The sequence below is a fragment of the Trichechus manatus genome, unplaced genomic scaffold (assembly GCF_000243295.1).
Source record: "Trichechus manatus latirostris isolate Lorelei unplaced genomic scaffold, TriManLat1.0 scaffold00164, whole genome shotgun sequence".
In the NCBI taxonomy this organism is placed as follows: domain Eukaryota; kingdom Metazoa; phylum Chordata; class Mammalia; order Sirenia; family Trichechidae; genus Trichechus; species Trichechus manatus.
Window position 1 is genome coordinate 1,659,926 of NW_004444100.1, and position 27,679 is coordinate 1,687,604.

The 27,679-nt window shown below is 38.5% G+C and overlaps 1 protein-coding gene across 1 annotated transcript in view; it reads left to right on the forward strand.

The window, feature by feature from the left end:
* Window positions 1-2,383: 2,383 nt before the first annotated feature.
* The window catches only part of NUP107 (nucleoporin 107), a 56,664-nt gene continuing 31,368 nt past the window's right edge, over window positions 2,384-27,679 (forward strand). The window contains exons 1-10 of the mRNA XM_004386427.2: window positions 2,384-2,521; window positions 4,819-4,910; window positions 5,540-5,626; window positions 6,639-6,754; window positions 10,227-10,365; window positions 17,697-17,800; window positions 20,691-20,818; window positions 22,550-22,598; window positions 27,146-27,217; window positions 27,553-27,641. Of these exons, the coding sequence (XP_004386484.2) occupies window positions 2,409-2,521; window positions 4,819-4,910; window positions 5,540-5,626; window positions 6,639-6,754; window positions 10,227-10,365; window positions 17,697-17,800; window positions 20,691-20,818; window positions 22,550-22,598; window positions 27,146-27,217; window positions 27,553-27,641 (989 nt within the window). The 5' untranslated portion in view covers window positions 2,384-2,408. The remainder of the gene's footprint in view (window positions 2,522-4,818; window positions 4,911-5,539; window positions 5,627-6,638; window positions 6,755-10,226; window positions 10,366-17,696; window positions 17,801-20,690; window positions 20,819-22,549; window positions 22,599-27,145; window positions 27,218-27,552; window positions 27,642-27,679) is intronic.

Consider the following 27,679-nt stretch of genomic DNA (forward strand, 5'->3'; position numbering starts at 1 on the left):
ATGCAAAGGCATTCGATTGTGTGGATCATAACAAATTATGGATAACATTTTGAAGAATGGGAACTCCAGAACACTTAATTGTGCTCATGAGGAACCTGTACATAGACCAAGAGGCATTTGTTTGAACACAACAAGGGGATACTGCATGGTTTAAAGTCAGGAACGGTGTGCATCGGGGTTGTATCCTTTCACCACACTTATTCAATTTGTATGCTGAGCAAATACTCCGAGAAGCTGGACTATATGAAGAATAGCGGGGCATCAGGATTGGAGGAAGAGTCATTAACAACCTGTGATATGCAGATGACACAACCTTGCTTGTTGAAAGGGAGGAGGACTTAAAGCATTTACTGATGAAGATCAAAGACCACAGCCTTCAGTATGGATTACACCTCAACATAAAGAAAACAGAAATACAACTGGACCAATAAGCAACATCATGATAAACAGAGAAAAAGATGAAATTGTCAAGGATTTAATTTTACTTGGCTTTCAGCCAAGATCCATCTGACATCAGCAGTGACATCCCTTGTTTCACGTCTTCTTCTGAATCCGGCTTGACTTTCTGGCAGTTCTCTGTTGAAGTACTGCTGTGACTGATCTTGAGTTATCTTCAGCAAAATTTTACTTGCATGTAATATTAATGATATTATTTGATAATTTCCACATTGTTTTGGATTACTTTTCTTTGGAATGGGTACAAATATGGATCTCTTCCAGTCGGTTGGTCAGGTAGCTGTCTTGCAAATTTCCTGGCATAGACGAGTGAGCGCTTCCAGTGTTACATCCTTTGTTGAAACATCTCAATTGGTACTCTCAATTCCTGCAGACTTGTTTTTTGCCAATGCCTTCAGTGCAGCTTGAACTTCTTCCTTCAATACCATTGGTTCTTGCTCATATTCTACCTCCTGAAATGGTTCAACATCGACCAATTCTTTTTGGTATAGTGACTCTGTGTATTCTTTCCATTTTCTTTTGATGCTTCCTGCGTAGTTCAATGTTTTGCCCATAGAATCCTTCAATATTTCAACCCAAGTAGGAGGAATTAACATTTTCACGTGCAGTGCAAATTTGCCATCTTGTTTTTAATCCTCACAACTCTGTAATAGAAGTGTTATCTCCATCTACTGATGAGGAATATTCAAGAGGGTTCAAGCCTACATTACCAACCAACCAACCTGTTGCCATAAAGAGTCAGTCCTACTCATAGCAATCCTATAGGACAGAGTAGAACTGCCTGACAGGGTTTCTGAGGGGACACCAAAGTCACCATTATTCAAAACCCCACGGTGTCTCAGGGTGGATAAAGCATGGCAAGGCCTTCCTGGGAACGATGGCATGGAAATTGATTGAGTTTACTTAATATACTCTTTGCAAATCGGGGTAACATTTTGACTAGGGAGTTCCAAAGCTGAGCAATGAAAAAAACCTCCAAAGACTCTTATACCCCATCTTATCAGCATTGCCATGGAAAAAGGGCAGGTACAGAACTGATAAACAATATGTGGTCAGGAAATTTCATACAGTGTTGTCTGGATGAACAATTAAAATAATTACTGATTTACCCTAAAACATAGCTCTAGTCTGACCTTTGACGGCTCTGTTTCCTGAAACTGAATTCTTCGTTGACAGCACCATGCCCAGGCAAACGGGTCTTTCTTTAATGGTTTATCTAGACCATTGTTTGACTCAAAGGTGACTTTTCGAAACCAGTTTCTTCAAGGCTCAAGGTTCAAAAGAAGATCTCAAAGCAATGGCCTGGATGTGTCACCCCAATTCCATGGACCCCAGAAATCTCAATGCCTAAGGCAAAACTTCAACGGATCCCTTCAAGGCCAGAATATACTTTTCGCCTGAAAGGAACTTTCAAATAGAGAGCAAAACTGTCACTATTATGCTGCTTTTCTCCTTCACAGGGAAAAAACACCAAGTAAAAGACAAATAGCAATTATGGAAAACAGTTTCAAAAACTGTAGGGGATTACACCACAATTCAAAGAACGAGGTGAGTGCAGTAAAAGAGACGGGGCCCCCCAGGGTGTAGGAAGAGCTCCAACGTCTGAATTCCAAGTCCTGGCTCTTTCTGACCGAGAATACCAGGAAATGACTTCATATTTTCTTATACAAGCAACATACGTCGACGTGCTTCCCAGTACGATAGCCCAGTCCCTCGACCCCTCCCACAAACGCCGGTCAGGCGAAGCGGCGGCGAAGAGCAATGGCCAAGCCTGATCATGCCCCGCCCCCTGCGCGACCCGGTCAGGTCCTGCTCCCGTCAAAAACAGACATCTCTGTGCGCCTGCGCCAGCGTGTTCTGCGCCTTTAGGCGGAAGAAGTCGCGCATGCGCCAGATGGATTTGTTTCTTTTCTCCTCCCACTTCTTTCCTCTAGGGTTGGTTCAACTGGGGTATGCTTCCGGGTCCGAGGATTTGCTTCCGGAGAGCGGGAAGGCTGAAACGCGGTGGCTCAATTAGAACCGAGGTTGGAAGTTTCTTGGTGGAAAGCGCTATAGCCATGGACAGGTCAGTTCATATGGTGACAACTTAGCCCAGAGACTTGTCCCTTCTGCCTGTTGTCAGAACGAAATAGGTGAAACCCGACTCAGAGGAAGCCAAAGAGGTCCCAGCTGCTTCCCCTAGGACTCTTCCTGGCCTGTGAGACTTTGCTGCTGATGGAGGAAAAGCCTCTTGGGGTGATTGGGGGGTGGAGAATATGGATAATAATAATCCTCTGTGTTCCTTCCGGGGCTCTGCGACCTATTCGGCGCTTTCACGCTACATTTTCTGCTTTTGGGGTGGGCTGCGGATTCGAAATGCTAACTGACTTTCCGGAGATCACAAAGCCAGTCAGTGACGGAACTGGGATCTCAGCCCAGATTTTGATTCCAAGTCCCAGTAGATAGTTGAGTCCCTTCTATGAGCCGAGCACTGTGCTGGCCGCCGGCGAGAAAGATAAGTTAACCAATGTCCTTGGCCTCGGGGAAGTCTTTGTGTATCGAAGGAGACTACTAAGCAGTAGTATAAGAGCCCTGATGGTGCAGTGATCTAGCGTTCCGCTGCTAACCGAAGGGTCAGCGGTTCAAACCCACTAGCCGCTCTGCAGGATAAAGATGTGGCAGTCTGCTTCTGTAAATAATACAGCTTTGGAAACCTCATGGAGCAGTTCTACCTCGTCCTCTAGGATCGCTATGATTGGAAACCAACTCAGTGGCAATAGGTTTTAACTAAGCAGTATAAAGTGATAAATGTTTTGTAATGCACGCTCATTGAGGTAAATGAGGGAACGATTAAGTCTCCCTGTCATGGGAGGTATCATGAAGGCCTCTCAAAAGAGGTAACTTTCAAATTAGTCTTTGAATAATAGTTGTTGATAGGTGCTGTGGATTCGGTTCCAGCTCATAGCAACCTTGTGTACAACAGAATGAAACACTGCCTGGTCCTGCACCATCCTCACAATTGTTGCTGTGTTTGAGCCCATTGTTTGCAGCTACTATCAGTCCATCTCGTTGAGGGTCTTCCTCTTTGTCTTTGACCCCCTACTTTACCAAGTATGATGTCCTCCAGGGACTGATCCCTCCAGATAACACGTCCAAAATATATGAGACAAAGTCTCACCATCTTCCCTTCTAAGGAGCATTCTGGCTGTACTTTTTCCAAGACAGATTTGTTCGTTCTTCTGGTCATAGTTACTTGTTGCCATCAAGTCAGTTCCAACTCATAGCGACCCTACAGGACAGAGTAGAACTTCCCCGTAGGGTTTTCAAGGAGCGACTGGTGGATTCAAACTGCTGACCTTCTGGTTAGTAACTGTAGCTCTTAACCACTGAGCAACCAGGGTAAATAGAAGAACCAAGTTTTAAACCTGGATTTGTGTGTCTCTATCACTGGAGTTCTTAACTTCAGGCTGCTTGTAGGTAGGTAAGTGCTCACCAGGTGGACAAGAGGCAAAAGGAGGCCTCTGTAAAAGGGACAGCATGTACCAAGATGTGACAGTATGAAAGTACTTGCTCTGTGTACCTGAATGGTCACATGCAGTGTATGTTTGTACAGGGTAATGTTTGGTGCTTAGACTGGATTGGTAAACTGGGGTCAGGTTGTAAATACCAGGCTAAGGAATTTGGACTGGATTCTGTAAGCCAGAGAGAGCTATCAGTGGAGGAGAAGCATATTTGATTTGTGTTTTAAAACAAGCCTCTTAATCTACACTATTTAGCTTCTGGACCTTCAGGTGAGAATGATAGGGGTGGTTTGGAGTGTTAGAGACTCCAAGTAGTGAAAGAGGAGATAACCTTTATTGTACCATAAGGAGAAATGACTTGAAGGGTCGTTTATCTCCAATTCACTAGCATTTGTTTTTTTTTTTTTTTTTACTTATCCTTCCATCTCACCAGCTCAAGGAACAAATTTTTCCATAGTACCCATGCTTTAAAGTATTTTGGAGACTATGGAAGATCCTCTAAGATATTGTTCTGTAGTTAGAGAACTTCTCAATCCAATAGGGGAAGAAGTTTTACATTCATGAAGCAGTTATCTAAAACAGTGTTATTTTAATATAGATTTCAAAGGTTGAAGTAATTCCATAGGAGAAAACTTTAATATAGTGAAAGTCAAAGAAGGCTTTGTGCAGGTAAGATTTGAGTGTGACTGAAGCTTAATCAGAATTTGGAGTGAAGGAGGCATTTTAAACAAAAAGATCAAAGACTTGGCTACTGGAATGACCTATACCTTGACTTACTCAGGGTCCTTTATCGTGATGTGAAAGTTCTTTCCACATACTACACTTTCATTTAATTCACATGAGCTTGATTATACTATTTTAGGAGTGGCTTTGGAGAGATGTTATCCCCTGTGATCCGAGAAGCAGAGGTGACACGGACTGCACGGAAACAGAGTGCTCAAAAAAGAGTTTTAAGTATCCTTTACATTTTACGCATCATTATAAAAAATTGCAACATGTTTGGAATCTGGGTTACAGAGTTTTCTTTTTATGAGCGATATTAAACACAAATTATAATAATAAAATGCTTCAGAAATTAGTTTTATTTATTCCACAGATACTATGTTATTTGATAATGAGATTAAGACTTATGCTTCCCTGAATATAAGGATGTACCATTTTACTGCTCAGTGGTTAAATGTTTGGCTGCTAACTAAAAGATTGGCAGTTCAAATCCACCAGCTGCTCTTTGGAAACCATATGGAACAGTTCTGTCCTGTCTTGTAGGGTCGCTATGAGTTGGAATGGACTCGATGGCAATGGTTTTGGTTTTTTTTCCCCCCGATATCCGCTGACATTAGTTGTTTTTTTTTTTTTATTTATTTGAAATCAGACTGAGAGCTGTTAGTTTACTATAGTAGTCTACTGACATCTCAGAATTTAAATGCAGGCAGAATTATTTACTCTTTAAATAAAAAAAGATAGCTGTAAGATACCTTGTTCTTTAAATATGTATTCCCATGTTTTGTGTAGTGTAAATATGGTTAATTTTAACTTTAATGATCTCTTTTCTATATGGAAACTTTTCTTAACTTTCCTAACAGTCCGGGCATCCCAAGATGAAAATTTTGCTAACACTACACCAAGAAACCAGGTTATCCCTCGAACTCCCAGCTCATTTCGACAGCCTTGTAAGACTTTTTGCTTTTAAAGCATTGAATAATAACATTAATAATCATAATAGCAACTAACATGTCTTATACACATAATAAATATATTTGGCTGCAGTATCAATAATAATAACGAATGCAGCTATTGTAGTACATGTGCACCTCACTGTACTTTACGTAAACACACAATAACTGTGAAATAGTTATCTCCATTTTACCAAAACTGAAAGTGAGACCTTGTTATGGTCGAGTTGACCCTAACTCATGGCAACCCCAGGCACAATGGGATTGGACTGTCATGAATCCACAAGGTTTTGAGTTTTCATTTGTTGATTTTTCAAAAGTGAGACTTAGAGGAGTTAAGTAATGTGGGTAACATAGCTATGTAAGTATGTATGTAAGAATAGAACCAGGATTCAACGGGCAGCTTCTGTCCGGAGGTAAGATGGGAAGGCAGAGAGGGTCAGGAGCTGGCTGAACGGACATGGGAAATTGGGTGGAAAGGAGGAGTGTGCTGTCATGGTATAGGGAGAGCAATTAGGGTCACATAACAATGTATGTGTAAATTTTTGTAAAAGAGACTAACTTGAAATGTAAACTTTCACTTAAACTACAACAATAAACAACAACAACAAAAAGAGTAGAACGAGGACTCAGACAATGTTATGCTTACTCCAAAGCCCCTACACTATAGTGCCACCTCAGTGTGCTTCATAAAATGAGAATATGAAGAATCCGTTAACTCATTACTATACGTTTTTTTGTTTTTTTTTTACTACTCAGTTATTTTATAATGGAAGCTTCTGTATTTGCACTAAAAGTTTCCTGATAGACTCAGTAGTAGCAGAAACTCAAATTTAGGAAAAGAAGTTAAGTCTTTGAATCATGAAAATGTTATCATTTAAGGTATTATTTGGTTAGAACCTAAATAACTGAAAATTCATTATGCTTTATCATTAGATTACTTGCTTTGTTTGGATGATCAAGGCTCATGCACTTTGGATTCTTTTTACTAACCTCTTCTTGTTTGTAGTTACTCCACCAAACCGAAGCTTACTAAAGCAACCAGATGTTTCCTGCGTTCTTGGAACAGGAGGGAGGTCTCCCCGGCTTACACAGTCCTCGGGGCTCTTGGGAAATCTGTCCATGGTATGTAGAAAAATGGGGCTGAAAATTTCCCCCTTTTTATAAAAGTATTATATTCAACTGAAAAGCCTTTTAATGGGGACTGAAGTCATATTCATCATCAAAGTAACTCTAGGTTATGTGGGTTGGAATAATACTTTGGTTAGGCATTCGGAAGACTGAAACTTTCAAGCACATCACAGGTAGAAGCTGTGACACCAGAAACATTTAAATGCAGATCAAATGTTTTAATCTGGCAGTTTGCTGACCATAAGAAAAAAGTTCTGTGATTGGTTGCTGATGGCTGTAAAAGCTGAGGCCTCTTTGTAAGCATACGAGAGTAGGAGGCCAAGAGTAGTAGACAAAGAATATCGTAAGAAAGAGAGACAATGTGGTAAAGGAGAAAGAAGAGGAAATTTTGGGGAAAGTAGATGAGGCACTCTTTAGGATCAGTACAGCACAGTATTTAAAATATCAGAAGAAATGTCATATAAACTGTGGTGCAGAATGTCCTGACATAGGCTTTTAAAATACCCTATAGAAAAAAAATTGTGTTTAGCTGAGAGGAAGGAGTAGAATATTATGGCACATTTAGTTCCACAAACAAGATGGTTCCCCTAATTTTGGCTTTGTGCTTATTTAAAAGGCTAAAGGATTTTGATACACAAATGCAATAGTCTAAATTGTTTTCTGAAGAATGGTTTTATGTGTTAAACCTCTCCTTCTCTTTAGAAGGTTAAATCGATCTTTAAAGTATTTACTATAGTCTTGTGGATTTCTGGAGTGTTGATATCTAAAGATCTAGTCACTGAACAGTTTTACTTTGCTTATGAAACTGGTTTATTTTGGCAATGTTTACCTTGCTCTACTTAAAAACGTGAGTGACCTGTGTCTCTGGCTTTAAGCAAAAGAAGGTGACTTTTAGTGCTATGGTATATTGCATCAGAACTGCAAGATTAATGATAGTAAAATTGTTGCTCTCTTAAATGCCAGGGCAAAGAAAATGTATATAGTTTACTATAAAATGTTTGGAAATTACTTTGTAGTCAAAGAATTTTCCTGATTTGTCGTAGCAATTTTAATACCAGCCAAGAAGGTGGTCTTGGACATATAGATTGCTCTGAAGGAAGTAAATTGTTCACAATGTTAACATTTTTTACAATTAAGTGTTCAGCTGCTAACCAGAAGGTTGGCAGTACAGACTTGCCTAGTGGCTCTGCAGGAAAAAGACCTGGTGATCTCTTCCCTTAAAGATTACAGCCTAGAACACCCTATGAGGCAGTTCTCTTCTGTCACATGGGGTCACTATGAGTCGAAATCAACTCAGCGGCACCTAACGCCCACCAACATTTGACTGTGGACCAAAGTAGTTTTCTGAGTGTAAAATGTTATTGCTATTTAAAATTTTCATTTTGGTCCTTATAGTAATGATGCTAAGTTTGCAGAAGGGAGTGAAATATTACTGTCGCTTATAGTTGCCGCAGAGCTCTCCTCAGCCCGTAGTTACTACCTCATGAATACATAGGGGCCCAGCACCCACCTTTAGCTTTTCTTCCTTGGGGAGAGACTTATTTTTCTTCCCCCATACAAAAATTTATACATACATTGTTATGTGACTCTAATTGCTCTCCCCATACTGTGACAGCACACTCCTCCTTTCCGCCCGATTCCCCACGTCCATTCAACCAGCTCCTGACCCTCTCTGCCTTCCCGTCTCACCTCTGGACAGAAGCTGCCTGTTTAGTGTCTTGTATCTACTTGAGCTAAGAGGCGCACTCCTCACGAGTATCACTTTATGTCCCACAGTCCTGTGCAATCCCTGTCTGAAGAGTTGGCCTCAGAAATTGTTTAGTTCTGGGCTGATAGAGAATCCAGGGGCCGTGCTTCCTGGGGTTCTTCCAGTCTCAGACCATTAAGTCTGGTCTTCTTACTAGAATTTGAGTTCTGCACCCCACCTTTCTCCTGCTCCATCAGGGATTCTCTGTTGTGTTCCCTGTCCGGGCAGTCATTGGTGGTAGCCGGGCACCGTCTAGTTCTGTGGGAGAGACTTATTTAAAGACATACCTTGTTGCTCATGCCTAGATTTTGAATAAAGGTGAATTTTATTTAACTTATTATGGATACTTTCAAACATGTCCAAAAGTAGAATAGTGGAGTAAGTAGAGTAAGTATGTGCCATTTCCCAGCTTCAGCAGTTACCAACATATGGCTGACCTTGTTTCATCTACACCACCATGTGCTTCCCGCACATTATTTCAGAACAAATCCCAGATGTCATACCATTTCATCCATAAATACTTCAGTACATGTCTCTCTAAGACATGAGGACTCTTTTTGTTAATATAAGCATAATACTATTGACACATCTGATCAACACACACACTAATCCCTTTATTATTTCAAACATCTATTGTGTGTGTGTGTATTTCATTAATTGTTCAGATTTCCTTGGTTGTCAGTTTTTTTTAGGTTGTTCAAATCAGGCTCCAAACAAGGTCAACACACTGTATTTTTTTTTTTGCTGTCTCGTAAGTCTTTTAATCTATAAGTTCCTCTGTCATCCTTCTTTTTTTTCATTGCCATTTATTTGTTGAAGGAACCCTGTTACTTGTCCTGTACAATTTCCCAAAAGTGAAAAATTGAAGTGAACTTAGAGCAGTAGAACTTTCTTATTTTACCTGTTAATAGCAGCTTAAATTTTTTAAAAATATAATATTTATTGGCTTTTTTTTAAAAAAGCATAGTGTAGTACAAAGAAGAAAACAAAACCAAAACAAAACATAATTTTCCTTAACAAAATAACCCCTGTGACCTTTTCCCCCCTAAGGTAAAATTCACATAACATAAATTTTAGTACATTCACAGTGTTGTGCAACCACCACCTCTGTCTAGTTCCCAAACGTTTTCATCATCCTAAAATAAAACCTTATACCCATTAAACAGTTAATTCCCATACCCCTTTTTCCCCAACCCCTGGCAACCACCAAACTGCTTTCTGTTTCCATGGTTTTACCTATTCTGGATATTTCATATAAATATAGCTGGATAGTATTCCATTGTATGTGTATACCACATTTTGTTTATCCATACATCCACTGATGGACATTTGGGTTGCTTCCACTTTTTGACTATTGTGAATAGTACTGCTATGAACATTCCTATACCAAAAAAAAAAATATTTTTTTGAGTACCTGTTTTCAATTCTTTTGCATATGTACCTAGGAGTGCAATTGCTGTGGCTGTCTTTTAAAAATGAAAAGTACAGACATGAGGTTTATAAAATATAAAAATGGAAAGTAAAAACCTCCCTCAGCATCCGTCTCCACTTCACTTCCCAAAGGTGGACAATGTGTTAATAGTTTCTCATGATTCCTTCCAGAAAAAGAAAAAATATATGTGTATATAATTCTATATCAGTTAGTTTTACTTTTGTGAATCTTTATTCACTTGATGATAATAGCTCCATTATTTTTCTGTATCTTCCTTTTTTTTTAAGGTAACTAATTTGGATGACAGTAATTGGGCAACTGCATTCTCATCACAGCGCTCGGGGCTTTTCACAGAGCCCCACAACATGACAGAGGACATAACTCTCAGTGCTGTTATGCTGCGTGAGGATGATCCTGGAGAAGCTGGTAAAATGGATTTGAGCTTTGTTTGTGACAGAGTAGCTTTTCTTAGACCAAAGGAACTATCTTTCCGTGTTCCTGAGCTTCAGTTTAATATAATAAGTAGTATAATAAGTAGTTATTAAGCTAATTAGTTATGGTAACGGCTAAGCCATTTGATGGCAGTAACTTTAGAAGGTCGAGACTCTCACCTTGTTTCTCAGTCAGAGCAGCATCTTGCTGTTTTATCTTTCAGTATAAATAGCAGCCTGTTAGGTTATAAGTAAGTCTTTCATATCTTTATTCTTTTCATATTTGTGCTGTTGAAATAGTTTTTCTTCTTTAGGTTTAGTTTTTATCTTCCTAACATTGTTGACATGTTTTGTTTTGGCCTGAAACCTAATATTTTTTAAAATACTATTGTGACCTTGCTAGTTTCAGGTTTGTTGTCACTATGCTCTTTTGACAACAAGAGTATGTTTTTAGTGTCTGTGTACCTACACATTATTTCATAGGTTCTTCATCATTTTATCATCATCATAATCTTAACGGAAATGAGTACCAATCACTGTGCTAACCACTGTACAAACATTAACTCATATAATCCTTCCCAGTCAGAAAACCAAATCCATTGCCATTGAGTCGATTTTAACTCATAGCGACCCTATAGGACAGAGTAGAACTTCCCCATAGGGTTTCCAAGGCTGTAATTTTTATGGAAGCATACTGCCACATCTTCCTCCTGCAGAGCAATTGGTGAGTTTGAACTGCTGACCTTTCAGTTAGCAGCTGAGTGCTTAACCACTGCACCATGAGGGTGCCTTATAATCCTTACCATAATCCTTTAAATAGTGACAGTAATCATTTCCATCTTCCAAACCTGCTGCTGTCAAGTCTATTCCGACTCATAGTGACCCTATAGGATAGAGTAGAACTGCCCCATAGGGCTTCCAAGGCTATAATCTTTACAGAAGCAGACTGCCACATCTTCTGCGGAGCAGCTGGTGAGCTCAAACTGCTGACCTTTTGGTTAGCAGCCGAGTGCTTAACCACTATGCCACCAAGGCTCCTATTTCTATCTTAGAGGGAAGGAAACTGCTGCTCAAAGATTTGAAACTAAGCCCTTTGACTCCAGAGCCCTGCTGTTAACCACTGTGGTAACGACTGCTTCTTGTCGTATCTGCCAATAATAGGTACTCAGGTGTTGAGTGACTCCTTGTAAAATCCTTTGTACTTAATGAATAAAATACAAAATTCCATTTTTACTATGAACAACTGGTGGGAGCTTAAATTTTATACAATATTGTGGTAGAGTGTATACTTTTTCTCTAAATAGAACATGTTATTTTAGTATCTATTATTGTCGCAGCGGCGATGGTTGTCGGGGCGGCGGAGACAATAACCAATGCACAACTCTTACAGAGAAGTGGGGCCAGGAGGGTCACTCTGAGGAGTCGAACCCTGACTTCGGTCCCAGGAGTTTATTTATAGTCAATGCAGCAAGCAGTGAAGCAAATAACAGAACAGTGGGCTTTGGGTGAATAACAATAAGTTTCGGGCAAGGGAGAAGGAATTCAGGTAAACAAGCCAATCAGTAACAGGACAATAGGTTTGGGAAAACAAGTTGTGACAAGTCTCAACATGTTGGCGACAAGTCTCAACATTCTGTGCAGCATAGAGACCTGTGGGAGCTGCAGTTGTCAACAGTGCAGCCATGTTTAAATGGCATATATCCGCACATTTCCCCCCTTTTGTTTAGTTAATGGAATAAGAATCAAGAGGGTTTTCAGTGGTCCAACAAGTGTCTGTTAGGACAAAGTAAAATTTTCTGTACGAGATAAAGTCCAAGATTATCCCAGCTACTGTCTCCACACCTCAGGGCCTGGCGTCTTAGTGAGTCCTTGTGAGCCCAGCTACAGCTGGGGCACACTCCATATGTTTAAGGAGGAAAAATAGCATAGCTATGAGTAACACCTGGACTTAGTCGCCTAGATGGCGGCCATAGCAGGCTCTTTAAACTCACGGTGCTAGTTTTCCACCGGATACCATCTGGTTTTTCACCAGGTTGTTACTTAATGCCTGGGCTTAATGCTCCTAGATGGCGGCCGTAGCAGGCTCTTTAAACTCACGGTGCTGGTTTTCCACCGGATACCATCTGGTTCTTCACCAGGTTACTAAGTAAGAGCGATGCTCTCATCAGTTGCATAGCTGGAGTGAGCAGACTCAGTGTGCCTTTTAGGTGTGTATGGCAATAGAGGATGATCTTAAAAAGATATTATAATCCTTTGTACTGACAATACCCTGATTGTTGGACCAATGGGTTTCCTCCGATTCTCATTTTGTAAGTTACACACTATCTTTTAACATTCACTAACATTATTATTCTTAAAGGCTTAAAGATTTATAAAGGCTCAAAGATTCATTAACAATCAAACAAGTAATGATTTACACAGCTTTGCCATTACTTGGAAGGGAATCACTAGGAAGGGTATTTTACACATCATAACAGATTTAACAATCAAACAAACACTGTCAATTGGAAAGGAATCATCTAACTTAGAAATCTGTTTATACAGAAGCATCTAACTAGGAGAAGCAGAAAATATAGAGGAATTTACACATAACAAATTGTCATTGGGAACTTACTGATTAAAAAAATACAGGTAATTACTGATTATCAAAATACTAGCATAGGAAGGGCCTTCTTAAGAGGAGGTCTTTATTTTTCCCGTCTCCGGTTTAGGTAACTGGTAGCGAATGGTCCAGGCGTAGAAGGCCAACTTCTGTTGGTGATGGGAGATCTTCAGGGAGTAGAGACATCGGATGACTATAAGGAGGCACAAGACTATTAAACATCCTATAGCAAAAAGGATCCAGACACGGAGATTGAGTCCAGAGAACCAATGTGTGGGATTGAGCCAGTAGGCAAAATCATTAAGTATATTAAGTGTAGCCTTATTAGACTCAGATTGTAATCTCAAGAGCTGTTCTTGTAACTGAAGTTGTAGTTTTTGAATATCACTTTTCAGTGGAGAAGTGAAGCTAGCTAAAAGATTACTTTTAACATCCTTCCAGGATTCATTATATGGAAGGGCTGTAACACAGAAGCAAGTGTATTCAGCATCACAGGTTAGTTGGGAATGTTCCCATAGGGCTTCCTGTCGCTCTCCAAGCCAAAGGACTGAGGCTTCTAAAGCACCCAGACGCTTGAGGATCTCTTGATCAATATGTGCCATAGTTTGCATTTCAGAAGTAACATTTTGCATGTAAGTGTTAAACTGCTGGGCGGTCTGAATAGATTGGGAGAGAGCCACTTAAGTGCTCCGAAGTCAGCAGTGAATTGACAGAGCACGCCTGTAAGACTATGAGGAGTATTTAGTAGGAGAAGGTAAACAGGATGGTTTATCTGTAAACGAGTCAAAAATTTTTCTTTAATGGCTTGGTTAATAAGTATTAATTCATGGCGTGCTTGTGGAGAGAGTGTCCTCATAGAAGTTAGAGCAGGGTCACCCTTAAGGGGCTCAAATAAGTGGGTCAGTTGAGAGGTTGTTATGCCGAGTGAAGGTCGCAGCCAATTAATATGACCAAGGATCTTTTGGAGGTCATTTAGAGTTAAGGCCTTGGGAATTATAATTTCTGGTGTTTTAGGGCGAACGATATGTGTGTCAAGATAGTACCCCAGATACTGCCACGGGGTGAAAGACTGAACTTTTTCAGGGACTACTTGTAAGCCAAAACCTTGTAACGCATGTTGAACAGAGACAAGAAGTGAATCAAGTTGTTCTGGTTTGGGATGGACTAGGAGAATGTCATCCATATAATGATATGTAAGACATGAGGGAAAGGCTCTTCGGACTGGCTTAAGAGCTTTATCAACATAATACTGACAGATAGTTGGACTATTGATCATGCCCTGTGGGAGAACAGTCCACTCAAAATGCTGCATAGGACGACAATTATTCACAGAAGGAACTGAGAAGGCAAATTTCGCACAGTCATCGGGATGGAGAGGGATGGTAAAAAAACAATCTTTAAGATCAATAATAATAATATGATATGTTTGAGGAATACAGGCCGGATTGGGAATTCCTGGTTGGAGAGGTCCCATAGGGACAAGGCATTGATTAACAGCCCGTAAGTCATGAAGGAGCCCCCATTTTTTGGATATTTTAGGGACACAGAAAATAGGTGTATTCCAAGGGCTGCAGGAAGGCCGGATGTGTCCGGCCTCTAACTGTTTCTGGACAAGTTTTTTAAGGTGTTTTAATTTTTCTTCTTTAATGGGCCACTGCTCAACCCAAACAGGAGGGCCAGGTATCCAGGTTAATTTTAGCAGAGGGTCTGTTTGAGCAGTGGCCCCTATGAAAAATCCTGAGGGGTGCCAATTTGAACATTCCACTGGGAGAATAAATCTCATCCCCATAATATAGTAGGTAAAGGGAGGATAAAGGGACAGATAGAAGCGGGCTGTCCATCAGGGCTATAGCAAACAATGGTAAGTGTACTTTGAAAAGGACACTGTGCTCTTCCAACTCCTGTGAGGGTTTCAGCGGTTTGCTTCTTGGGCCAAGAAGAGGGCCAGGAATCAGAGGAGAAGATAGTTACATCTGCCCCAGAATCCACAAGCCCTTTAAACATGCGATCATTGACCTGAACCGTAAGATATGGTTGGGAAGATTGTAACTCAGTAACCCAAAAAGCGTCAGTACTGCCGAAACCCCCAGCCCGTCTTGGGGTAGTGCGAGCAGAGGGGACTACAAAGGGAAGTAAAATTAGCTGTGCTATCTTATCAGAGGGAGTAATGTTTCAATAAGAGAGACTGGAAACCATAATTTTAATTTGACCTGCATAATCGGAGTCTGTTACACCGGGATGAACAGTTAGACCTTGAGATGTAACACTAGAGCGACCCATTAGGAGTCCTAAATATCCTCAAGGCAGGGGTCCCCAAACCTGTGTTGCTATAAGAAAAACTTTTCCTGTCTCATCTATTATAGCCCCTTCTGCTAAGGGTAAATCTAGACCTGCACTCCCTTCCATGACTGCCTTTAAATTATTGACTCACAAACGTTGCTGTTTGGAGTCTATGCGGTGGTCTCCACACTCCACACTCGGGGGCTCCCTGGACTTTTCGGGGCATGAGAGCTCTCGCCCCTCTTCCTGTTTCCCGACATAGGGCTGCCTTGATTGTTAAGTTGAGACCTGCACTGACTAGCCCAATGAAAGCCTTTACCACAGCAGGGACACTTTTTGGGTTGGAAGTTTAGTATTGACATTTTTGTTTTTTAACCTATGACAGTCCTTTTTAAAATGTCCGGGTTTACCACACCCAATACAGGTGGCAGTGGATGGACGGAGAGCTGCCGCTAATACTTGTGCCTTATGAGTTTCTGTGCCAACATTTTGACATGCTCTAATCATTTCAGCTAGGTTAAGATTCTGTACCTTTAAGGGAGCTAAAACAGCCCAAAAGTCAGCATTAGCATTTTCATAAGCAAGCTGGAGACAAAGAACTTCAGCGGCTTGTTGATTGTGTACCTGTCGGGAAATGGCTGTTTGGAGACGGTTGATAAAGTCAATGTAAGGCTCATTTGCCACTTGGCAAATAGTGACAAATGAGCCAGTGGGCGTTCTGGAATCAGGGATTTTACTCCAGGCTTTGGCAGCAGCGTCGGAGGCTTGACTGAATGCTTGCCTATTCATCTGGCTCTGGGCCTGAGGAGTGGAATAATTGCCAATACCCAGGAGCATGTCAAGACTAACAGGGATGTTATGATTAAGATTGTCTATGGCATAAAGGTTACAATGCTCCTTGTACTCTTGACTCCATACACTAAATTGAGCAGGAGTTAAAACTGTTTGCATTAGGAGATTCCAGTCCCAGGGGGTCATTTCAAAGCATTGTCCTAAACCTTCCACAATCCCTTTTGTAAAGGAACATTGTAAACCATTTTCTATCATGCTTTTACGAAGTTCCCTAAAACCTTGAAAGCCAAGGCCATCATGATGGGGCAGTCCTGATCACCGAATGACAGGATAAGCAGAAAACCCCTCTTTCTCACGGCCCTCCCACAACATCTTTCCATAAGAGACTCATGTTGAGAGAAATCAGCCTTGGGAGGTGTGGGAAGAGGAGGGTCATAAACATTTTCTTTACTAGGGGAGGGAGCAGAAGGAGCTGCCTGTAGGGGCTGTAAAGCGAGGCGGCAGTGATGCCAAGCAGTAAGAACTGAAGCTGGGATGTTCATGTCATGAATGATGTTACCAATACGTTCCCATGCTTCTACATCAAGGTTCCCCCGCAAGGGGTACCAAGGACAGGCAGATTCAATTAAAAGCAGAAGTTGGGTAAGGGCTTCTTCTGACACCTTAAGCTTAGAGGCCTTTAACAATCCCAACAACTGGGTTTTGTGTTGATGTTGTTCAGAAGAGAATTCCCCATAGCGAGGAGGAAAAGGAAAATGAAGGAAAGAATGATATGAAAGCTCCTGGCCTGAAGCCTGAAATCCCTTGGGAGCAGTCAGGAAAGACCTGCCACTCTGGGGCTAAAGCAGCCTGATCTGAGAGCGTTCGGGAGAATTCCGCCTGTGGAAAAACCCCGCCGCTCTCGGGCTGTGCCTTTAAACAGCCTGAAACGGATGTCCGATACCACCTAAAAGGATTGAGTGTGAGGGCGCCTATGCAGCTATACGGCGGTCTGCCCTCACATGGGGCACCATCTGTCGCAGCTCCTCACGGGGCACCATCTTTTGCAGCGGTGACGGTTGTCGGGGCGGCGGAGACAATAACCAGTGCACAACTCTTAAAGAGAAGTGGGGCCAGGAGGGTCACTCTGAGGAGTCGAACCCCGGCTTCAGTCCCAGGAGTTTATTTATAGTCAGTACAGCAAGCAGTGTAGCAAATAACAGAACAATGGGCTTTGGGTGAATAACAATAAGTTTCGGGCAAGGGAGAAGGAATTCAGGTAAACAAGCCAATCACTAAAAGGACAATAGGTTTGGGAAAACAAGTTGTGACAAGTCTCAACATGTTGGGGACAAGTCTCAACATGCTGTGCAGCATAGAGGCCTGTGGGAGCTGCAGTTGTCAATAGCGCATCCTTGTTTAAATGGCATATATCCCCACATATTATAACTTTCTCAGCTACTTTGTTTTGGTGCTGTTAAAGTATAGCTCAGATGTTGTAAAGTTTGGCCCAAGGGTTTTTGGTAGCCGTTGAAAATATGAAAAGATTAATAAATGGTACACCTTTGGAATCTTAAAAGACTTGTTATAGCTATGTTTTTAATTCTCAAACAATTACCTAGAAGTATGCCACTTAACTTTTCTTTGTTCTTTTTCTTTATAATGTGTCCTAGCATCCATGAGTATGTTTTCTGACTTCCTGCAATCTTTTTTGAAGCACTCTTCAACTACAGTTTTTGATCTTGTAGAAGAGTATGAAAACATTTGTGGTAGTCAGGTAAGCTAATTTCACTCCATCGTTGGCCAAATGTCAGTACATTTAACTTTTTACATAGCAGTAGCCTGTTACTTTCCATACTGTGTTTAAGGGAGATGTCTTAGGAGTTCAGGGGCAAGAGTGGTAGGGAAGAGGGAAGGTCAGCCAGAGCACCTCTGCTGTTTACAGTTTGAAGGTGTATTCAAGATTTATCGGGACAGAAGTATTCTGCTGCCTTATAAAATTAAATGGGCTTTGAGAAGAACAATTTGAAAACTATTGCTTCAAGAATAGTTAAAATAATAATAGCTAACATTTTTTATGCTTTTAATATTGTTTCAACAATTGATCTCTGAATTGTTCCATTATAAAATCAGTACTTTCATTAAATAAGGAAAATAGCAGTAATAATCACTTAGTGAATCATTGGAGAAGAATTTAAAATTTTAATAATGAGGAGTAGAGATCAAGCTTTTATTAAACACTAGTAACATTACTCTGTGAACGCGTTTTAAAAATATTATTTAAATAGACTTTAATTAGAAGTAAATCAAAGAGTTTTATGTACAAAAGGGTTTTGGTTTTTAGCTTACAGCCATCACCCCATATTAATTATGGTGTGTATGGTCTGAGTGAGTGTGTGAGAGTGTGAGAGTGTGAGAGAGAGTGTGTGTGTGTGTGTGTGTGTGTAGGTCGGTCAGTGTCCTCCCTTGTGGGTGTGTCTGTGGAGGACCCATCCATTTATGTAGTATGTCTTTGTAGTCTCCATGTACTGTCAGGGTGTGGTCGAGTCTATTCCCACTATTCATTCTCCTTGAAGAATCCTGAATCACTGTCAGTCATCTTCCCTTTTCCAGTTTCCCCAAAGCAAGGGTGCTGGGAGGTGTGCAGGTGAGGATGGGGTGGTCCTGAGGTATCCTAGGCCACAGCTGACTCACTGGGGCAAGTCCTCAGCTCTCTGAGTCCACGGGGTAGGAGTCCTGGTTCCCAGAGCAGTTCCAGAAGTGCAGGACCACAAACGCCATGGCCCCTAGTAGCAAGAGGGCGACCCAAAGAGGATCCCGAAAAACGCTCCAAGTTTCATGCTTAGATGCTTATCGCCCCAGGGCGGTGAGCACTTTTTAAAGGGTAGGAAAACTGGTGGTGGTGGTGGTGATTCTTTATGTTCTGAATGAATGACCCTGTTTCTTAATTCCTTTTGATAAGACAAGAGGTACTAGTCATAATCTTTGAGAAAGTTTTCCTTTACCCTGGTTCTTTAAGCCTCCTGATAGTGAATGTACAATTTTGTGTGTGTGTGTGTCTATGGAGAAAGTCTGTAACTTTCATTAGATTCTTCATATGTATGTCAGTCCCAAAAGGGGCTTAGAACCACAGTTTTGGAACAAGGGACTTTGGTGAAGTTTTGATTAAAAGTAGAAATATTTTTCTTGATTTGTTACTTGGTATACATTTTTCAAACAATTTAAGGTATCTAGTTCATAATTTTCATTGATACTATGTTTATGTTATAATTTTGCCAGGTATAGGTTAGATATAGCTGATCTTCTGTACCCACCCCATGGCTGTTATTGTTGAATCTGAAATCTAGAGTATGTTAAACTTTTACATATACACTCACACAAACACACCTTACCCAAAATTAAGGCCTTTTTTTTTTTTAATTGGTAAAAATATACACAACAAAACATACACCATCTCAACAATTCCTACATGTACAATTCAGTGACATTGGTTATATTCTTCAAGTCTTTCTCGATAGCCTTTTCCAAGTTGTTTCACCATCATTAACACAAACTCACTGCCCCCTAAGCTTCTCATGTAACGTTTCGAGTTGTTTTTGCCAGTTTGATCACATATAGATAATTATTTAAAAGAGCACAGTGCTTCAGGCAGACATTCTTTTCTAATTAAGCTAAACTGTTTGGTTTAAAGATGACTTCAGGGGGATATTTTCTGTTTAAGGTTTAAAGATTTCCTCAGGGCAGTAGATTCAGGGAGGTAAGTCACCTAGCCCCCGTGGCTCCAGAAAGTCTGAATTCTGTGAGAATTTGAAATTCTGTTCTACATTTCCCCCCTTTTGATCAGGATTTTTCTATAGAATCTTTGATCGAAACATTTAGTAATGGTAGCTGTGCACCATCCAGTTTTTCTGGTCGTGTGTTAAAGGAGGCAGTTGTTCATGGAGGCAATTAGACTCACATTCCAGTTCCTCCTCCTACTCCTGACCCTCCTTATTCCTCTACTGCTCCAGGCAAATAGAGACCAATTGTTGTAACTTAGATGGCCGCTTTCAAGCTTTTAAGACTCCAGGCACTACACATTGAACTAGAAGATAGAACAGAAGCACTAAAATAAATATTAGGCCATTTTACTGGGATGTTCCACAAAACCACGACCCTAAACTTCCAAACCAAGAGAACAAATCCCATGATGTGTTTGGTTGTACAAAGGCAGTATCAGCCAAACGAAAAATCCACGGCTGTCGAATTGATTCTGACTCATAGCGACCCTATTGGACAGAGTAGAACTGCCCCATAGGGTTTCGTAGGCTATAATCTTCATGGAAGCTGACTGCCACATCTTTCTCTCACGGAGAACCTTGTGGGTTCAAACCACTGAGATTTTCATTAGCTGCCAAACGTTTAACTGCTGTGCCACCAGGACTCCTTAAGCAGTATCAGCAGCTGCTTTACTTTTTTTTGGTAGAAATATGGGTGTGTATATATATCACAACAATTAAATAGAAGGCCATTTTTAATGGGAATGTTACATTAAATTAATTCAAAAAGGATAGGCAGGAAAAATCTATAATTGTATAGTTTTAGCACACTGTACTTGAAGAATACAAAGTTATTAATGACTCAAAAGTTGCAGAAAATTAACCTCTTTATTTGTGTATTTAATTCAGGTAAACATACTGAGTAAAATAGTGAGCCGAGCAACACCTGGACTACAAAAGTTTTCAAAAACAGCCAGTATGCTCTGGCTTCTTCAACAAGAGATGGTCACGTGGAGGCTGTTGGCTTCGTTATATCGGTAAAGTTGTGTAGAATTCATAAATAAAATAAACATAAGGTGACACACCAATAGGCAAATTCATTTAATAGTTAAGAATGGGTTGCAAATGTGTTGATATCTTTTTTTTTTTTTTTTTTTTACAACAGTTTAAAAAAGAGTGGGTTGTGTTTGGAAATAGGTTTTGCTGTTTTTGATGCTTATCATTTCTAATTGTTAGGGGTGGGTTTTGGGAGAAGGGGGTTATCAGGTCATATAACTAGTCGTTGACAAAAATTGGTATACGTATATATGTACATATATACACACACATATATATAAAATATACACAAATTTTTTTAAAATAATGTGTTTTTGGTGAAAGTTTACACAATTTTTTATAAATGGAAAGATTTAAGCAAGTGCTAAAAATACTGCAGTACTTAGGAGAGGATAGCTTAAGAGAAAGAACAGAAAAGTGGACGTAATATAGTAAGAGCTGATAAGGAGATTGGAAAGAAGTTAACCAAGTTTACCTTCTCTCAAAGTTTCAGCTTTCATTCTGTTGGTTTCTCGTCTTAATGAGAAAATCTTGAAAGAAAATCATAATGCTCTTTGATTTTGCTCCTTGAAAACGTTATATTAAAAAGTTAGATGTAAACTAAAAGTACTCCTCAGACATCATCAAACACCTTCCAACATTGGTTTTCTGGGTTTCAAGGTTTAGTACCTTAGTGTCATGGGACAGCTCAGTCAGTTGGCATAACATAGTTCACAAAAGTGATGATCTGCGTCTTAGTGAAGTGAGTAGCGTCTGGGGTCCTAAAAGCTTGCAAGAGGCCATCTAAGACACAACTACTGGTCTGTACTCGCCAGAAGCAAAACACTAAGACGATAACCAAAAGCACAGAGAAGACATGAGTTTCCGTAAGCCACAACCTCATCTAAACTGAGACCAGAACTAGATGGTGCCTGGCTACCACCACTGACCGTTCTGACGGGGGTCACAATAGTTGGTCCTGGATAGAATGGGAGAAAAATACACAGCAGAACTCAAATTCTTATATATTTAAAAAAAAAGAAAAAGCCAGACAAACTGGAACAGTAGAGAACAGAGACTTCTGAGACTATCGCCCTGAGACACTTTTTAAACCTAGAACCGCGCCTATCCCCTGAGATCACCTTTTAGCAAAACAGTAGAGTGGCACACAAAATAAAGGATATTACCTGTAAGATCAGTGCCCTACTTCAAAACCATCAGTATGAGACCAAAAGGTGAATAATTACTCAGAAACAAAGATGAGAAGATAAGGGGGCAGGGAAACTAGAGTACTGGAAAGGGAACAAACTGAACACAAAATGTTGACACGTTGTGATAAATATAACCAGTGTAACTGAACAGTTTGTGTGGAAATTGTCAAATGGGAACCTAACTTGCTGTGTAAACTTTCACCAAAAACTCAATAAAATATTATTTAAAGAAAAAGATAAGTTAGATGTATCTATTAACAGGAGAACTAAGTTCATCTTTTTACCATAGTGACTATTACTTTTTGCAGTGTCTTTTTTTTTTAGCAACTATCAGGTTTGTTCAGGTGTTAATATCAGAATCAGCAGGCATTTGTATCCTGTATTTAAGGTGATAACTAAGTTAATTGGAAACCCATGTTTTCACTGGATAGAATGCAGATTTGTGCATGCATATAGCTTAAAAGATGCTTTCATACATTCATGTGAAATAAAGCTTTTTCATTTTGTGTTATTTTTTTCCAGGGATAGAATACAGTCTGCATTAGAGGATGAAAATATGTTCACAGTTACTGTAAGTTTTGTATTATTTTCTTTACTAGTGCTTAAAAATTACAGAAAATGATTTTCAGTGATAATATTTAATTTTCAACCTTCCATCTAAAGTCTCTTCATTTAAAAAATTTTAAAAATAGAAGATACAATCCCATAAAATAATCAAGTATTGATTTATAGAGTAAAAGGTAAAATCTTTTATCCCTCTACTGTTCAGCCTAACAATCTGGTATGAATCCTATAAGACATTTTTCTGTGCATCTGTACACACACACACACACACACACAAATTGTTTGGCTTTTTAACATATAGTATGGTTGCATTTGTATATTATACTGAGTCTCTTTTCACATTCATTAGTATTTCTTTGTTTTTTTTCATGTCAGTTCATGTAGATTTACCTTGTCTTTTCATAGTATACCAGAGTATAAATGTACCATAATTTTTCAGACATTCTGCTGGGCATACTTAGGTTTTCTCCAGTATTTTTACTATAGCAATCAGTGCTGCAGTGAACATTCTTCATACTTTTTTTTTTTAATAATATTTTTTTGTATTTTCAGTGAAAGTTTACACAGTAAATTAGGTTTCTGTTTAACAGTCACTACATAAATTGTTCAGTGACATTAATTACGTTTTTCATAATAGGTCAACATTCTCATTAATTCCATCCTGGGTGTTTCACTCTTAGTAACCTGGTTTCCCTATCCCCTTACCCTTTCATCTTTGCTTTAGAGTAATTGTTGACCATCTTCATACTTTTTTACGTTCACGTACAAGAATTTCTTCAATTTCCAGAAGTGAAACTCCTGGGTCAAAATTTGTAGATTGCCTAGACACCCTGCTAAGTCAGAACTGAAACTACTCCCAAAGTACACCTTTCAGCCAAAGATTAGACAGACCTATAAAACAAACAATAACACGTGAGGTACTTGCTTCTTAGTTCAGTCAAGTATATGAGACCAAATGGGCAACACCTGCCCAAGAGCAAATATGAGAAGGTAGGAAGGAGCAGGAAAACTGAACGAACAAGCATGGGGAACCCAGAGTGGAAAGAGAAAGGGAGAGAGTGCTGACACAGTGTCACAAAACAATTTGTATATGAATTTTTAAATGAGAAACTAATTTGAGCTGTAAATTTCACCCAAAGCACAATAGAATTTAAAAAAAAAAAATTTTTTTTTTTGATAGATTATCATATTGCCTTTCTAATAGAATGTACCAGTTTACACTTTTCACTAACAGTGTATGAAAACGTTTATTCCGATATGGGATATTATCAGTCACTTGAGTTTTGCCAGTCTGGGGGAAATGTGTCTCTTGTTTTATTATGCATATCTTTGATCACTCGTGAGGTGGAGTATTTTTTCATTCTTACCCGTTTGTATTTCTAATATGAATTCTCTATTCGTATGGTTTGCTCGTTTTCCTTTTGTTTTATTATTAATTCTTTCCTTTTAGATATATTAAAGATATTATCCATTTTGTCTGTTGTCCTTTAACTTTGTTTAAGAGGTCTTTGTCAAGCAGACATTTCCATTTTTATCTGGTCACATCTGTCATGTTATCTTTTACTATTTACTATTGTATATGTTACTAAGGAGGCCCTTTCCTACTTATTATAAAAATGTTTTCCTATATGATTTCCTAAATAAGTTTTATTTTCTACATACTAAGCTCTTGAATTCGTCTGGAGTGAGTTTGTCCATGAAGTAAGCAAGAGATTTAACTTTTTTGAAATGGGTGTCCATTTATCCCAACACCATTTATCAAACAGGCTATCCTTTCTTCACTAATTTGTAATGCACCTCTTATACCAAGTTATATTTATGCATGGATTTTTTGTGTTTTATTGATTCATTCATTTAAAGCCAGTACTAGACAACTTTAGTCATAGTATAACTCAAATTTTTGATTTGTTATTTTTTTTAAATACAGTTTTGAGTATTCTCGTATATTTTTCCCCCAGATGAACTTAACTATTTCCATTTAAAAAAAAAATCTTACTGGGATATTTATTTCAGTTGTATTGAATTTGTCAACTAATTTTGGGAGAATTGACATCTTTCCCATATTGAATCTTCCCATTAATGAACATGGTGTATCTTTCCATTTACTCAGCGCTTTTATATTGTATATAGATTTTGTGTTCTTCTCTATAAAGTCCTATGTGAATCCTGTTGTGAATGGATTCTCTTTTCTACTGCATTTTCTAATTAGTTATTACTGTCGTAGAAAACTGTTGATTTATGTGTAGAGCTTGCATTTGACCACCTTTCTGAACCCTCTTATTGGCTCCAGTAGGTTTTTCATTTGATTCTGTTGGGTTTTCTGTGTAGGCAGTCATCATCTGCAAATAGTGATTTTCCCTTACTCCTTTCCAATCTTTATATTTCTTCTTTCTTTTACTTGCCTTGTTGCCTTCACTAGGAGCACCCAGACAATGCTGAATTACATCAGTGATAGCAATCATTTTTGTCTTGTTTCTGACTTGATAAGAATGGTTTTCCGTTTCATCTTTACATTTGATATTTTACTACATGGGTTAAGGACTTTTTTTCTAACTTGCTAGGTGTTGGAATAGTTATTGAATGTGGTCAAATGTTGTTTAGCTTTAATTTATTAATTACTGCAAGCCTAATAATGACCCACAATAATAGATTTCCTAAAGTTGGATTATTTTGCAATAGGATAAACTCTCAGTCATGATGTATTCCTAAATATGCTACTAAATTTCATTACCTAATATTATACTTTGGACTTTACCAGGTGTGCGTATTATCCTCATCCAATTTTTGGTGTCTAGAGTCATGCTAGCTCTTCAGAACAAGTTCAGAGTCTTCTATCTTTTTTTTTTTTTTTTTTTTTTTTGGTGAAAATTCACATAGCCAAAGAGATGCCTTTGGGTAGACTCGAACTGCCAAGCTTTTGCTTGACCACTGAGCAAGTTTTTTTCTTTCGTTTTTTTTTTTTTTTTTTTGGTGCTCTGGTTGAAGAAGATAGGAATTACCCTCTGAAGGCTTGATAAAATAGGCCTATAAAACCATCAAGACAGATGCCTTTTTGGGGTTTAATTATATTTTCTGGTTATAAAGGTAATTCATACTTAATGTGTGTGTGTGTGTATAATATATAGTCAATAAAAGAAGAAAACAAATTTTTTTTAATAATAAGTGGTTTCCGCCATATATATTTATTAATCTGCTTTTTCACCTAAAACATTTTTTTATGTCATTGTATTTATACCTACAACTGGTCCTTTTTAACGGCTGGTTCGTATTTCATTGTAAGGCTGAAACCAATTTTTCTTTTTTTTTAGGACATTAAGTCCTAAAATTAATTAAGCAATGATGAATATGCCTAAACATTATATCTTTGTGTGCTTGTTTGATTATTCCTTAATAAACTCCTAGAATTGCTTTGTCAAGAGGTTTTCTACATTTTAATCCTTTTGGAACAAATTGTCCTCCAGAAAGGCAGCCCTCCCACCAACAGGTGATTTTTTTCTCATAAATATACCAAAACTGGTAGTATATTTCTTTTTAATGTTTTAGGTTATTTATTCCCCAAATACTTACTTCATTCCAACAGTGTGCTGTGCACATCTAGGAAGACTGTTTATCTTGTATATATTTATTTATCTTATATTGGACCACATTACTGATCTCACTTAATAGTTTTCCATTGATTATCTTTGGTTTTCTAGGTTGGTAATCCTATTATCTAAAAACAGTGATGACTTTGACTCTTTTTCTATACTTATTACTACTTAGTTCTTTTTCTGGTTTTATTATATTAGCCAGAACTTTCAAAGCAAAGTTGAATAATAGCAGGAGTCTTTTCCCTTTCATCTTCTGGACTTTAAAGGGAGTGCCTCAAGTTAAATGTATTATTTGCTATAGGTTTCAAATACATAGTCTCATTAACAAAGTATCCTTCAGTTTCTAGTGTATAAAGATATTTTATCAAATGACATTTTGACATCTATCAAGATGTTCATGTGGCTTTTTGCCTTTAACTCACTAAGAAGATGGAAATAGATTTGACCTATGCTTATACTTGATCAGAATATATTATCTTTTTAATATATTGTTTAGTTCTATTTGCTAGTATCTATGTCAAGCTGTCTTTTAAAGTCAATCTTTGAGAGCCTTGGGTTGTTCTTAGGTTTTATCACCTATGAGCTTCTGCGCAAAGAAGGAAAAGATTATTTAAAGTTTTTATATTTTCATTTTTTAATATGTAACATGACTGTATCCAGCCCTTTGTTTTGTGTTTCATTTTTCCCTTAAAATAACATCTTTGGGAAAGTAAAAGTTAAAGCTGCAAGTTTAGTCAAAGAATTATAATATTAGGTAGGTATAGCTGCCAGTTGATCTGACAGTTTGAAATTTATTTATGAATATTTTTCAGAGATGAATATACAGATTTGCTATGTGGTAAAATGTTCATGTATGGTTGATTAAATATACTTATTTCAGATTCTCTTATCTCTCTTTTGAAGTGATATTCTTGGAGTATCTTCTTTTGTTCCCTTAAAAAAATTTTTTTTTTTTTTTAAACAGGCTCTTAATGCCAGTGAAAAGGCAGTTGTAGAAGCATTATTTCAGAGAGATTCACTTGTCCGACAAAGTCAGGTATGAATTGAATTAAAAATATTTTTTTAAATTAAACTTGGAGACAAGGTAAATGACATACATAGAACCGAAGTTTTTGTTACTTTAAAAACTTTCTCTTAATTTTTTTAATTACACCTTTTTAGTTAATAATTAAAAGGAATTAAAAATCTTGGCCTGTGATTTTAAAATAACAGTGCTAGTATTTCCAGGAATAACCTTTTAAAAACTATTCCATTCCTAAGAAAAAGCTTATTCTCTTATAATATATATTATTTTAAGAAATTAAAATAGTAGTTAGAAAAATCGTTGCTTGATATTTCTGAAAACAGAAACTTTTTTTTTTTCTTTCCTAGCTGGTGGTAGATTGGTTAGAGAGCATTGCCAAAGATGAGATTGGAGATTTTTCCGATAATATTGAGTTTTATGCAAAATCAGTATATTGGTAAGTCACAAAACTTTTATTCTTGAAGTCACCTAATG